Genomic DNA, 15,727 nt, shown 5'->3' with positions numbered 1-15,727 from the left:
TATTTAATCTCCTTTTTCAGTGGCTGCAGAATAACTCTTAATTGCAGTGTCTCCATGTTAAATTCATTTTTGCTAAATATAGTTTGGCCCTCAACTGTTACAGAGAAGACACCACCTCATTTGTAATTCTCAGCATTTGGGCAGGAAGAACTCTGGCATGCAGCAAGAACAGAAATTAGCTTCTCAAAAGGGAAATGCCCACATTCAGCAGAAACTAGAGTAATCTTGAGGGAATGTGTACTTTACAAGTAAAATCTGCCAGAGATCAAGGGCTGAATTTAATTCACAGCTAGGAATGCCTGGCATCATACAGATCCCAGAAACAGAACAGAACCAATTACATTTGCTAAGCTCATCAACTGCTCGAAAAGAGCCACATTTTGTGCAGAGGGACTTTCTAGAAGGGATGGAACAAAAAGGCTCTCTTCTTCATTCACAACATACCAGAGATAGCACTGATGAGGAGGTGAACAGCTGAGAGCAGTTCTTCATCTTGAAGCTGATAATTCTGCAACAATAGCTCATCCTGTACACTGCACCCCACCAGCTGGAGGAAGTCAGCCAGGTCCTGCTGCTGTGCAGGTTTTAACTCCTTCAGGTCTGGCTTGTCTCCTGCACACAGAGCATCTAACTGGAAGCCAAAGAAAAAAACACAACTTCTTGAGAAGCTCCAGGGAGACCTCATTATGGCCTTACAAATTTGAAAGGAGAGTACAAACAGGAGGGAGAATGACTGTTTACAAGGGCTGATAGCGACAGGACAAGGGGAAATGGTTTTAAACCGAGACAGGGGAGGTTTAGGTTAGATATTAGGAGGAAGTTTTTGACACAGAGGGTGGTGATGCACTGGAACAGGTTGCCCAGGGAGGCTGTGGATGCCCCATCCCTGGAGGCATTCAAGGCCAGGCTGGATGTGGCTCTGGGCAGCCTGGTCTGGTGGTTGGTGACCCTGCACATAGCAGGGGTTTGAAACTGGATGAGCATTGTGGTCCTTTTCAGGCCATTCTATGATTCCATGAAAAGAGAAAAGTTTGAGTGCAAGATAACGCTTGCTCTGTTCTGAAATTACTTTTAGGAAGCAAAGAAAAGTTTCTTTATCTTACCACATCTTCCAGGGCAGTTAATGTTTCTTCATGCAGCAGGAGTTCGCACAGACTTTTATATAAAGCTCTTTGCTTGTCTTCTGGCAGCTTCACAAAGGGTTGGAACTGAGCCTTCAGCTGTGACAGACCTTTCCCAAAAAAGCAGTAAAAAGTAGAACTAAGTACTGCTACACCAGTGCCAGTAAAAACAGTTAATGTTTTTGCTATGCATTTCATAAGCTAGTTTATCACCGCATCTTGCCACCCTGATTTCAATCAGCGCAAGTTATAATGAAAGGCTGGAACACATCTGAATATATTTCCCTAATTAGCCAACAGAATGGCCATGAAAATTCTGAGGAAAAAAATACTGCTGCTAAGGATTAACATTCCATACGTTCTGTATTTTGGAAGTCAGTATTTTAATATTAACTGAATTAACCATACATTAAGTGTACAGCCTGGATGTTCATCTCTAGACAATGTCCATTCTAAGGCAGAATGCAGCTCATAACCTCACTTTTTGAACTACGGGTTAATGCCAATTACCAGCCAATGCTCTGAGTCCACACACAGAATTGGAGGCTTCTGCTGTGCTCAGTTGTAAGCATCCTTCTATTTCAACAGAGGGATCCAAGCATTACACACCTTCAGTTCCCAGAATGACCAGTTATGCTTCATGACAAAAATATTTTCTTGATTGAAATACTGAATTCATTACAGTTCATAAACAGAAATGCAAGAGAGTTCAGTGCTTTTCTTTTCCACCATTCAGTTACAACTCTACAACAAAACATCATACGATTGTATCAAAATTGACCACTTAGGTAAAACAAAAGAAGTTTTCAAGTCAACAGTGTCAACTGGAAGACTGGAATGTGCTCTTTCACATTCCAAAAAATATGGGCATGAAAGCATTCTTAACCTTGTTTAAAGAAGCAAAGAGACTTTGCTTGATGTCTCTCCAGTAAGATGCCTTTTATATCTGAAAATTTCTTTATTAAAAAAAAAGACAAAACAGCTCAGCCACAGGCAGATTTTTTTTGCATCTGATGCAATACGATGTACTTGGACCTACAGACCCCTTGTCTATCCAAATAACAGCGTAAGAAACCTGCTTTAAATTGCGCTGGTAGAAATATTTTCTTCTCCATTTTTTACCTAATTCAGTTAATTAATTAAAGTCTCCAAGTCTTCAAAGAAAGGCAAGAAGATATGTTAAGCTAAAACAAACTGCAACAGTGGCATACTATTTTTTCACAATTTTTTTTTCCCCAAAACACACAGAGATAGTTATTCCTTTATGACAACTCAATAGTAAGTAATAAGAGAACTGTCAGGACAACAGACACCCATTTTGGTAGAAGTCAGTCTGTAGAAAAGTCACGAACAAAGGGTGAAATTCAGAGATAACAAAAGTAATACTCAGCACCAGAAACAGCTGTAAGAGCTCAACCCAGAACTGATGAAAAGCAAAGTGTGTTCAGAGGCCTCGATTTGTTACCTCTTTTTCCATTCCTGCACTAACCTCACCCCTCCTGCACCCCTACAAAAAGCACGTTGTGCCTGGCACATTACATCCATTCACAAACTTCCACTTGTAGCATATTTTAATTTCACTAGCCTTAGTTGTTATGAAACATTCCTTGTAAGCTTGTCAGAAAATAATCACAGAATCACAGATTGCCAGGGTTGGAAGGGACCTCAAGGATCATGAATCTCCAAACCCCTGCCACATGCAGGGCCACCAACCTCCACATTTAATGCTAGACCAGGCTGCCCAGGGCCCCATCCAACCTGGCCTTGAACACCTCCAGAGACATGGCATCCACAACCTCTCTGGGCAGCCTGTTCCAGCACCTCACCAATCTCATAGTAAAGAACTTCCCCCTGACATCCAACCTAAATCTTACCCCCCTCAGCTTAAAACCATTTCTCCTTGTCCTGCTGTTATCTACCATTTCAAAGAGATGGCTCCCCTCCTGTTTGTAGGCTCCCTTTAGGTCCTGGAAAGAGAATAACTAAAGGAGGAGTGGATGCCTTGGTAATTTTTGAGACTTTAATTGAATATTCAGAGTTTTTTCCAGATCATGAACAAATATTTTCAGTGAACTTTTCTGTATGAAAGCACAAATTATCACTGATTTCATAGAGGTTATGCACAATATAACAGAACTGACATAAATACAATCTTAAAATAGAGGGTTTTATGGCAAAGGGATTCAGTTTGTTGCCAGGGACCAGTTCCCTGCATGTCCCCATTACAGAAGTCAGTCTTTTTGTTCTTCTAACATCATTTCTTATGTACTATGCTACCAGATTATTTCCTTCTATCACACTGCTTAACTCCCTGCAATGTAATCACGTAAAACATTTCTGGTAATACCTTCTTTCAACACACTTAAAGAAGCGTGGCTGGGAATGGGGCTGTCAGCCCCAGAGCGCATCCCATTATCAACAGCATCTGGGTGATACAGGAACGAAGTGTCTCTGAACAGCACTGAGTGGGGTGACGTCGAACCTTCTGAGCTTTCTCTTTCAAAACCTCCTTGCTGTTCATCTAGCAGACAGAATTCTGAAATCAGAAATACAATTTAAAAAAATGTCACAAAACACACAAGCAATAACTGAACGAGATGCTAGCTTACATCATCAAGTGTTCTCACACAATTTCTCCACACATCATCTCTTCTAAATGGAGATAATGCCAGTGGTTGCTTGCTGTGTGCTATTACTGCAGCCCTAAAGCACCAGCAAAGGCCCTGTGCTGCAGCCGTCAGCCACAAAATGCGGCATCAGTTCCCACGAATTAAAGTACTGGAGCCAGCAAGTAACATGAAAACTTCTCATACACACTGTGAACCCAAGTGCTGCGTGCAGATGCAGATTGGAATTGTTTGTGATTTCTGTCAATAAGAGATGCACTAGAATACCGTCTACAGAATCCACTCACAATGGAGGCACATGAAAGCACTTCCTGGGATTTAAAACAAGCTCTCAGAGCATCCCTTGCGGAACTTCTGGTCTGGCATTGACAGACACCTCCTTCTGAGTCAAGATACAGATCCACACTCGAGTCTCCAGGCAGGTGAAAATTCATTGGCTCTTCTGGGTCTCTGAAGGACTTCTAGCCACGCTCACTAACCCTTCAATACACTGTCTCTTTTGCAAGAAGATGGAGAAAATAACATACTCTTGGTCTATTCCCCTTTCTGATGCATCTTCATAACATTCTCTTGGGATTCCAAGCACTGCTCTACCTCACCCAAGCAAGACTGCCTATCTCTTACTACTAGACTGCTCCTCACTGCCCCAGCTTTGTGAAGCTGTGGGACTCCTGAAAGGAAGGAGCCTTTGTAGAAGTTTTGCTGAGAAATTTACAGCATCATGTAAATTCTGTGCTCACGTGTCAGACTCTCTGAGTCTTTGGGGCATGACACAATCAAAGCTCTATGCATTATTTTATAATTTTTGTAGAGGGTTAAATGTAAGATTTTAAACCATAGCCCTGGCACTCCAAAGCAGGCCTAAGGAGAACACAGGCAGGTTAGCAAGAGAAAGTCAATTTTGAAGTAGTACCTGACAGCAAAGGGAAAAATGTAACTAATCAAGCACATGCTCACATGTACCGGGCACAGAACCTAAATATAACCTTCCCACAGTTGTAACAGCCTGTCTCACCAAATTAAGGACATTGAAAGCAGATGAGAAAGCACGGAGAGCACTCCATCAGCAAAAAGCTTTTTCAAAGGGAGAGCAGACAAAGAAATCTCTGCCGTGGAAAATGAAAGAGACCTTTATGCCTGCATAACCCTTCACAGAGAAGAGCAAGCTACAGAGGAGCAGAAAGTGATTAACCCAAATTAAAGAACTTCCCAAAGCAACAAGACTCAGGACGGTGGCAAAGGCATCACAAGGCCAACATGCTCGTGTAACTTTCATTGATGATGACAAGGCTTTCACATGAACCCTGAAGGAGGAGATAGGGCTAATAAACTACCTGCACTGAAAAAAGAGGAAGACAGTAAAAGAAATAACACGCAGTATCGTGCAAAGTGCGCATCTGCTGTAAAATCTTGTAACAGGACTGTTTTGCTTTGTATTAACAAGACTGTTAATTAATTTTATAACCTATACATTTTATCAAAGAAGGAAAAAGACATGAAAGAAAAGAATACATCTAATACTGTGATATTTTTTTCTGTTGGATTCTATCGCAGACCTCGCTGACAAATCTCCACTGGCAGTTAGATCTTGGCAAAAACATCACCAAAAAATGTAAGAAATACAAAGATGACCAATAAAAATGATGCACTGATGATGCACTGAGATGCTGTAAAGATTAGGACAGTTTAATTCCCAGGCATGTCGTAAGAACATCACAAATAAACAGCAATGAAGAGAAAAATGCTGGCCAGCCAGGTGCCACAGCATGTTTTGAGAAGAGAGAACAAGAGGGCTTGTGGTAAAACGAAGAGAGAGAGAACTGAGCAGCATTTAATGGAAACAGCTATTAGCTCAAGGAGAAAATTAGCCTGCAGAAATCAAATGCACATGGAATGAGTGTAGGAAAACATTGTGGTAAAGAAATTGGAAAGGGATCAGACTTTTTTTTTTCCTTTTTATGCTCAAAAACGTCCTGTCACATTAGCCAGGGCATTTTAAAGAAAGTTTACACACCAGTCTTCCATAGCAAATAACTCCAAAGCTGTCTGTCAGTGGCAAAGAAAAAGGAACAAGGATAGGTGCACCTTATTCCACAACTACCTGTGAAGAAAACCCCATTATGTTACACCTGCTATTGGCCACTTCCAATCCCATGAGAAAGGACCGCATCAGTCCCCAGCCTTAACTTCAAAGACAACTGTTATCTCCATAAACAGACACTGACCACTGCTCAGACATTAAGAAGCTGAAGGCTGAGCTCCACCATACTTACTCTTGCTAGAAACCCCCACTTCTGATGTCAGTTCCTCCACTTAACCTTTTCAATGACACAGTACTAATTGAAAAAAGTAAGATGGACATCGTTTGAGAGAAAACATGAAACAAGCTGTGATGTTTCTGAGGCTTGAGATATAATGCTCAATGTGAGACAAAACGGAAAAAAAACAGAAGAAAAAAAAGCAGAGAATTACAGATCATTAACAACACTCACATATTAATTATCAGCTAGAAAGATAAGATTTTCCATCTTGAAATCATGTAAGCAGGCTATCAGCTGTAACTTCATGGTTGTACATCAGCTATACATCCATGCTATCACACAATAGCTTTAATTACACCTGATTTCAGTGAATTAGAGTTCTGTTATGACCATGAAGTCAATGCCCTCTAGTGTATCTCTGTGTTCACTGTACAGCAGAGCAATTCCACATTTTTTTTTTACAGTTATGTGGTACTTACACATATTCCTGAACCTACTTGCTTTCTTAATATCAAATTCATCTGAAGGAGAATGATGTCTAGACTATTACGTGCATTTCTTATCCAAATAAAGTGCACCCTAGATTCAAATCTCTCAACTGTACCTCATGTTTCTTTCTACACCACCACTGTCTAACTTCCAGTCCTACTCAGCTCGCCCGACTCCTCTCCTTTTTGCATAACATCCCCTGAAACCTCCTTTAAGTCAGGGAGTTTAACTGAGGACAAGCAAGAAAGAAAAATCCAGCTGATAGCACAGAGCAGAGTTACCACCTCATCTACTCACCAAACCAATTAAAAAATACACTTAAAATAAGGAACGCACAACCAAAAGAGATAGCAAGAAAATTTCTGCAACCATTCAGTGAACAATGTATATACACAAGTGTAAACTAGACAAAAAAAAAGTCTGAATTCTAGTAGTAGATTTTATGAGCAATTCTTCTGTTAGTATGACTGCTGTCTACACATTCCTGGTTGACTCTACATTTAGATCAAACCTGGAAGGATTTCCAGGTGCCTTTGCAGCTCTTGAGGTTCCTTGCTTCTGGGCTGCACTAGCAAGAGTGTAGCTAGAGGACTGATCAAAGTGACTCTTCATTTGGCATTTGAGCAACTTCATTTAGAGTGCTGTGTCCAGTACAGGAAAGACATTTGTATGCATACAGAAGTAAGTATATTAGGTTGTAGATGCCCCACCCCTGAAGGCATTCAAAGCCAGGCTGGATGTGGCTCTGGGCAGCCTGGTCTAGTAGCCAGCAACCCTGCACACAGCATGATCGTTGCGGTCCTTTTCAACCCAGGCCGTTCTATGATTCTATGATTAAGTGTAGCAATGCCATCAAGACTGCTGGGAGCTGGAGAACATCATGGATAAGAGGCTGAGAGACTGGATTTGTTCAGCCCCAAGAAAATACAGATAAGGGATGACCTTTCTGCTACCTACAGCAAACAAAGACCGACTATTCCATATGATGACAGGACAAAGATGCAAGAGAGAGAAATTCAACAAATTCTTGTTAGATATTAAGGGGAAATAGGAAGTTCATCCTGATGGTGGTCAGATATGAGAAGAGGCCACTCAGAGGGGCTATAGAATCTCTCTCTGGAGATATTCCAAACTCAAATAGACAAGGACACAAACAATCTGATCTAATACTGAACTTGGATCCTTTAAAGCTGGCCCTACATTGGGGCTGCACTGCCTGTGGTTCCCTGAAACCTAAATTACTTGATGAGCCTGCAATTTAGGTAAACAAACAAAAGAGCATTAGCAGATCAGAAGTGCTGCATTTCAAAGTGGAAGTAACTACCACGGCAGTGGAAACTATATAATATCATCACCTTTGATTACAGGGGAATGCAAAAACCACTGCTCAACAGTTTTTTTTCCCCACAACTCAATGGTGCATCACAGAAAACAAGCTTTTACTTACCAAACTGCCCATCACACTTTATAAACAGTTCAATTACACCATAGGCAATAGTGGTTGCAGGAGGAATCTCGAGAATCACGCTGGAATCCTTCATCATACTTCCACTGTCACTCACTGAAACCTACAAAACATTAATTGATTATTCCATTCAGCTGTCGTGCAGCTTAAACACAAAAATGAGTACAGAAAATAAACAGAGAAAGGACATGCTTCATGATGTCTAACCCACAGCACACGTCTGACATCTGAAAAAAAAACAAAAACAAAATGAGCAGCAAGGTAGGAGCACCAAAGTGCCAAGTGCAGGTCTCAAACTTTGCCATTCTGTTCAAAGTTGAGTCCTGGGTGCAGCTTTTGCCATGTGAAGCTCTGTCACCAGAACTGGCATTCTCTTTGGTGTCCTGTCCTACCCTCTCCTATCCTGATATCCCTTTGGCCAACTGGTAAGTGGTGCCAGGAAGATGGCACTTGTGCAGAGTTGCTGAAATGCATTTCCCAAGTGTCTGCCACTCAAGACTCTGTACACAGAAGTGATTTGTCGTATCTTGTGACTTTGGCAATTTCTTCTCAATTCACAATGTCCTCACTACGCAATTAATCTCTACTCCCATGATCAAAAATACAGTAGATTCCCAAGAAATATTATTAAACTTGCTAACACTGCAAGCATTTCTGATATATCATTCCTTTGCTGTTCAAATGAATTTGCTTCAGTAATGCTTTCTGCTCTTCAACTTTCACTGAATTGTTGGTTTACGTTTTGCTGTAGACAGGATTCTACAGAGAAATCATAAGGTTGTAACATTGATGGAAATGCCATTTCCACACTAAGAGATGACATCTTTTGCCAGTGAGGCAATGAGGAATACATTTTACATTTGTAAAGTTTCACAGCTAAGTAATGTAGTGAGTTCTTGCCATTGACAGAGTTTAAAACGTTACAGAAAAATACTCTGAAATTTATTTGGCACAGAGAAATCAATTGCAACTCAGATAATCTGCAGATTTAATGAGACAAACGTTCTATTCCTTACAGATTTGATACATTTTACCTGCACTATCTTCGTACTGCATCCCAGCAGACCGCTGACTTTTTCTTCTGTCTGGATATGTTCAGATATTGTACACCTCTGTGTTGTTATTATCTTCTCCCTCAAGATGCACAGTACTTCACGCTTTCGTTCTATTACTTGTTGCAGTAAACTACTATTTAAATTTATCATTCTGAAACAAAAAAAGACACTATTAACAACAAATACCAGAATGGAGAAAACATGTTCTTTTGTTTCAAGAAGCTTTTATGAAAAAATAACAATGGTTTCTGTTTGAGCAGTCTGCACAAAATAATTATGTCCTCTTTTGTTATTTGTAGCAGCAAGGCTGTAAATGTCAGTACTGTGCAGCAAGCCCCAATATACATATTGAATTCCTGACCTCCTCCTCCAAAGAAAAATGTCATCTGGCTACCTTCTAAGCAATAATCTGATTAAGATATGTCCGTTATGTTATACTTTTGCAAAATACCCACCAGAAAGGTCCTCACATGAGATGAAGTATTTTCTACGAGCAGAGAACTCCAGCAAGACATCTGGAAGGTCAGAAGATTGCTATCCCTTGCTGAAGTCTTTTTTTTCTCTATTTTACTGAAGTGGCTATTCATGAGGCTACATGGCAATTCCCCAAAAATATGACAGAAAGACTCCACTTTATTTAAATCAAGATATCTCCACTTTTAATTAAAAAGTTTTAGATTTATTACATTCTGGAGTTTGGGATTTACGTGGTCCATAAAAGCCTGAAGTCAGCTTGGCTCTTTATTAAATTAAAAATAGCCTGAGGCAATTTTTGATCTTTGGAGAGTTACATGCTTATATGAAAGTTCAATCAGTTGGAATGAACTGTCTGGAAACCTTAAAGTTGATTGTTTAAACACAGGAAAGAAAATACCTCTGAAGCAATGCAGCAGCCACTAGAAAAGTACCCCCAAACATTCCTCAGATTATTAATAGAACTTCCTTTCTTTTAGTGAAAAGCCATGCTTTATGCTTGGAATGCAATGAATCTTTGGATTAAGAGAAATGGAAGAACTGTCACGCAATCACAAACACTGCCATTCTTAGAAGCGTCTGCCAAACCGCAGCTATTAATTACACTGTATCTCGCAGAACTCCACCAAGCCTATCACATACTTCACAATAATTATTTATGACTCTGAAGAGGTGTGCTAGGCATCCTGAACACATAAATTAAGGTAGAGAGAGCTTGCAATTTTAATATATGACCTAAGAAGCCACAGGTGAAGAAAAATAATGAAGAAACAGGTACAAAGGCAATCTCTCACTTGCTTTCACATGATGTATTTTTTACTGCTTTAGAGCATGATAAGCCAAATACTGGAGCAAAAGAATCAAAACACTCAAAGACAGAAAATAAAACAGAAGCTTGCTGTTTCTGAATGAGCATGAAAAAGCAGTGAGGCATTGGAATAGGCTGCCCATGAAAGTGGTAGTCAGTGTCCCTGGAGGTGTGCAAGAACAGTGAAGATGAGTACTGAGGTACATGGTCAGTGGGCATGGTGGGGATGTGTTGACATTTGGATTAGACTATCTTGCAGGTTTTTTCCAACCTTAATGATTCTACGAACCTAGGAGGCACATCCAAGCCTGATTTAATCATAACCAAACGAATGACCAAAATAATTCGGAGACTTTTTCTTCCATTTATTACCTCAGTATTCTTTCTGAGGTAAACCTGTCTCAGACCTCCTCACACTCCTGGCTCTGAAGTTCAAATGAAGAGCCAACAGCAGAGCAGTGACGTGAGTGCCTCAGAAGAGATGGCTCAACTCACAGCGTGGGTCAGTGAAGAAGTTTCTGATTTGCTGCTGGATGAGCCACAGCAACCACACCGGGCACAGGTCTGCTTCAGTCCCCAGGGCAGCACGCCTCCAGGGACACTGCCTCAGAGGTGATTCCAGGTCACTCACGTGGAGCTGCATTGCGTGCCACAAGCCACAGTCTCCTGTCCAAGTGACTTTAGTGCGATGCGTTCAGCTGTAAAGCTGACAGAAATGCCTCTTCCCATTGCATTTTGAGAATTCAGGACGGAGAGTTTTAAAGCAATACCCTTACAAACAGTCACACGTTTTCTTTCAAAACTCCTTCCATGACTTCTGGCACCAAGCTTTCTTCCCTAGATGCACTCAGGCCCCGGTGTTACATGTGAGGGCACATCATGGGTACCACAGCACGGCCTGGGGAAAGGCAGAACACCCTGTCCTCCTCACAGGAAGGCACAGGACAGTGACTCAAACAGGAGACAACATGAGGTAAACAAGTAACTGGCTTATCTAAAGTGGTATTGAAAACAGTCACTGAGGGCAAACTGCACCAGGTTAAAGTTTGACCATAAAAGCAAGGCTGAAATTATCGCAGGGCAATGGCTGCTCCATCTGAATATATCTTTGCAAGGGCTGAACTCATTTGCTAGCATAACACTCTGAATATCAAGAAGAGCAAGACGAGGGGGCTAAGTCCCTGAGAACACAGGCATGCAGGTGCATGGAAGTGCTTGCTTTCTTTTATTTTGCAGGTCACATTTTGGAGCTCTTATTCCTGTCCTGCATCATTCTTCCTATCTCTCTGACCATCTACTGCATAGCAATCCTGCGTGACTTGTACTGCTGCTGAACTCGTTCCTCTCGTGAGAAGCTAAGCTAAGGTACACAAAAGGAAACACTACAATAAAATGAGATGCTGATTTCCTATTATCAACACACACAGTGTAAGTAGGTATAAAAAGACCAATTCAAAAGATAAGGATTATGGGGTTTTTGTTTTGTTATTTGTTTTTCTCAAATAACCTTCCTGAGGTCAATGATTTACTATGCCCATCAAACGAACAGAAAATTTAAGTTCTGGTCTCACTTCACATCTGATTGGATTTAACATTTTCACTAACCTATAATGCAAAGGCTTTTTTCAGTTTTTTTTTTTGTCCCCTTCTTGGATGAGGAAAGGAGCGGAGAAAGAACTGTCACAAAGGCAATCTGCTGCAAGTGAGGAACAGGAAAGGAGAACAGCAGAAACCACAGAAATAAGAAAAAGCAAACAACACCTAGCACCACAGCAGGCTCTCCCACCTTAAGTCTCACACTTCTCAAACTCAGAGCTGAGACCTCATTCTTCCCTCAGGGCACGCATCTCACACTGGACTAGGCACAGAGAATGTTTGCTAGAACCGTTTCTCCATCAAAACCTATTTAGTTTCCTCAGTAACCTATCCCACAAATCCTCCAAGTAAGGTGTTCACCACCTTGCCCAAACACCACTTCTCCCTTGACACCCACACCACATGGATGTTTTCCCTTCAAAACATCTCTCAGCTGCTTTGCCAGAATTCCTCCCCTTGTTTGGTCTTCCTCACTTCCATCAGCAGTCTGACTTCTTCCACCCAACTGCTGCTTGTTGCAGTGTCAGCCCTTATTCCGCTTTGTTCCTTTCTGGGTAAAGACCTTTAGATCAGTGCCAGAGAGTAAAATCCACCAACGCTTCACTCTGCACATAACACCAAGCAGAGACAGGTATTTCTTTTGTTAATCTGTTTCAGACATCACCTCTCTGACCTACTTTTACTCCTACCAGAACCCAGTATTTGCTGTAGTCAGCTTATTGATGGCATTTCACAATTTTTCCTACAGAATAACCTGACAATTACCTTACAGAGCAAGTTACCCAAGAATTCCTTAGAGAGTACAAGTGACAGTTCCTGTGATTTCTATTCAGCATCTTCCTTATGTTTTATATAACAGACACACAACTGATTTTATTCAACGGTGTCTCATAACCGTGACTTCATACAGCTGATGCAGCACATTAAAGAAAACTGATGCATGGCTCTCTCATCATACTATAAATGCTCGAGGAGTTGTTATGAATAAATAACAAAAGGTGTGCATCAGAATGAGACTGCAAGAGTGCCTGGACAGGTCAAGTCAGTGAAAACTGGGTGAGAGCGTGACTCTGGGCTGAATTTCTACCATAGTCAGATCAGTATGGTCATTCTGTCTCAGTGTGAACAACAACCGACTGAATCAATGAAAGTACAAATTAAAAGGCAATCTGTGATAGTAGAAAAACATTTATTTTCAACTGCGCCATATTTTATACTATTTATCCTGTTTTACTAACATGCTAATGAGTGTTAGGAATCATTCACAGGAGATGACAGAAATGTGAATGGCAAAAAAAGCCTTCTGCATCTGATGTGCACCAAATGCCTGCCATTTGCTGCCACCTCATTCTATTTCTTTCTCTTCTGTCACCGTCCTCCCAAAGCTTGTCTCCATCACCTAACACAACTTCATGAGATGGTAAAAGCAAATGAATGAATGGAATTCTCAGCTAGAGCAGACTGCCCACTGCTCTGTCACCCACACAGTTAACGCACATGCCCTGACAGTCAAACAGAGCCTCCTCTGTTCCAACAGTGTATGCCCACTCTCTCTTGTCCTGTCACTGGGCACCACTGAAAGGAGCACGGCTCCGTCTTTACACTCTCCCTTCAAGTATTTGTTCACATGGATGAGAATCCATCCCCAAGTGAGCCTTCTCCAGGATGAACAGACTCAGGTCTCTCAGCCTTTTTTCAGAGGAGACACACTTCTGTCCCTTCAATATCTTTGTGGCTCTTTGTTGGACTCTCTCCAATACATCCACATCTCTCTTTACTGGGCAGACAAGAATGGGACCCAATACTTCAAGTGTGACCTAACACAGTCCCCAACACATACTGGTACATACGAGGTTACTCCCCCCCACGCACAGAACTTTGCACTTCTTGTTGAACTTCATGTGGCTTCTGTCAGCCCATTTCTCTATCTTGTCAAGGTCCTTCTAGATGGCATCACAACCCTCTGCTCTATCAGCCACTCCTTGCAACTGGGTGTTGTCAGCAAACTGTCTGTCCTTGTAGCACTGATCACCCTCCTCCAGGACCAACTGTTCAACCAGCCTGCTCATCTACCCATTCTTCATCAGCCTCACTGTGAGGATCTTACGCAAGAAGGTACCAATAGTCTTAAAGAAGATAAAATACACTCTTAAATCCACAGCAATCTCACTAAGTCAAATGCAAAAGACTGCCCTAAACTCAGTCTGTATCAGTACTTTGAACTAGAGACAACAAGGTAATACAAATGGAAAGGATAATCCATTACAAAATATATTAAGATCATATTCCTAATAGAACCCTTTATTTCTGCACTGCATACTGCATTAATACATGCATTCAGCATTCAGAATGTCACTTTGCAAATCAGGTGGGATCTCATCCCACACCCTTCAGCTGTCAGCCCCGCTCTGAAAAGGAGAGCCAATATAGCACCTGGAATCTAATTAAAGACCAGCAGGTTTCTCCTTTATAGGGTTCACCTGAAAAGCAACAGGAAACTGATTTGCTGCCATTCAGCACTTCAGTTTTCAGAATTTTGAAGGCTCCCATGACTTGGTAGAGAAGCTTCATCAGCATTAACATTTTTTAATGTGTGTTTTCTGCTATTTATATGCAACCCTGACTTAAGTAACCTAACACAAGAACAACAATTTCTACTGTATTTTAATTAGGTTATAGAAATAATAAGGAAAATAATAATTGCTCTAAAAAGCACAAGCAATATACATCATTAGATGAAATCAAGAACACTTAACTGACTCTCATCCCACAAGGACTGACTGGTAAACATAAGTACCATAATGCTTTGCATCCAAAAATCACTTGCTTCCAAGCACCACCATTCCCAAATACTGAATTCTGCAGCATGATCCACAGAGATGACAAAAGCCAGAAGCCATGGACAGGATGTCTCATAAATCATAGAATATGTTTTTTGTAAGGAAATGACACAATTTCCAGTGGGAAATGTTATGCAGAAGCTGGGCTTACTGGATATCAATTATACAATTGGTACTGTAAATTTGAAACGAGCTGTGAGCATAGAACTCGCTGTGTGAACTAAGGAACTGCTCCTTGTACAGAGTTGCACACACTGAACTGCGTTGTTTCACTGCCACAGCCACTAAGCACCCCAGTGGGACTGTGTACGTGCCCACCTTCTTCACAAGAAGTCAGCATCTCAATGCGTTTCCAACTCCAGCATACAAACAAACTGCAGATCTCTTCCAAGTCCTTACACAAGCAAGTAACAAGATTCTAAGTCCTGGCTGATGGTTTTTTTTTGATAGTAGATGCATACTAATTTTAGAGGCCTGGTACATTATACACACTTAGCCCAGATGTTTTTTGCTTTTAATAAGGCATTTTGTACAAAGATAGCAAGGTGCCTTTTTAACAAGTTGGGTGACTTGAGAATGCTTAAGAGAGAAGGAATATCTGGCTCTCATTTCTGTGAGAGCAGGAAATTGAATGTTTCTAGCACATCAGTGGTACTAAAGAAAATTACACTGCTTGGAATAACTTTTGTGCTGACGTCAAAAAGTTATCATCCACATCTTCAGAGAATCAAAGGCTATCAAAAAGTGTTACACCACCTCCAGCAGACAATGCTGTACAGCGTTGCAACAAACAAACCACCTTCAACTCCTCTAAGGCAGAACTCCACCGCAGAGCAGAGAACCTCTGGCTTTTCAGCTGCTTGCCAGGTAGGCTTCTGCCCATGACTTATTGCAAAGGCAATCAGATTCCAGAGGAGCACACGAAGTGTTGCATGTTTTCTAAAATTAAAATTATCATTTGCAATATCTGTTCTTTTCTTCTGTTATTATA

General features: G+C 41.1%; 1 protein-coding gene across 5 annotated transcripts in view; it reads right to left on the bottom strand.

Moving 5' to 3' along the window:
• The window catches only part of GSDME (gasdermin E), a 40,009-nt gene that overhangs the window by 3,661 nt on the left and 20,621 nt on the right, over window positions 1-15,727 (bottom strand). For all 5 annotated transcript variants that reach the window (XM_042817304.1, XM_042817300.1, XM_042817303.1 and 2 more), the window contains exons 4-8: window positions 8,998-9,169; window positions 7,946-8,066; window positions 3,469-3,657; window positions 1,104-1,231; window positions 445-631 (exon numbers count right to left, since the gene is read on the bottom strand). In XM_042817304.1, coding sequence (XP_042673238.1) covers window positions 445-631; window positions 1,104-1,231; window positions 3,469-3,657; window positions 7,946-8,066; window positions 8,998-9,169 — 797 coding nt within the window. The remainder of the gene's footprint in view (window positions 1-444; window positions 632-1,103; window positions 1,232-3,468; window positions 3,658-7,945; window positions 8,067-8,997; window positions 9,170-15,727) is intronic.

The sequence above is a fragment of the Centrocercus urophasianus genome, unplaced genomic scaffold (genome assembly GCF_019232065.1).
Source record: "Centrocercus urophasianus isolate 14NV4802_14NV808 unplaced genomic scaffold, USGS_Curo_1.0 seq_16, whole genome shotgun sequence".
NCBI classification, from domain to species: Eukaryota; Metazoa; Chordata; class Aves; order Galliformes; family Phasianidae; genus Centrocercus; species Centrocercus urophasianus.
Note: the sequence above shows the minus strand (reverse complement) of the source record. Positions and strands in the feature narration are given on the sequence as shown.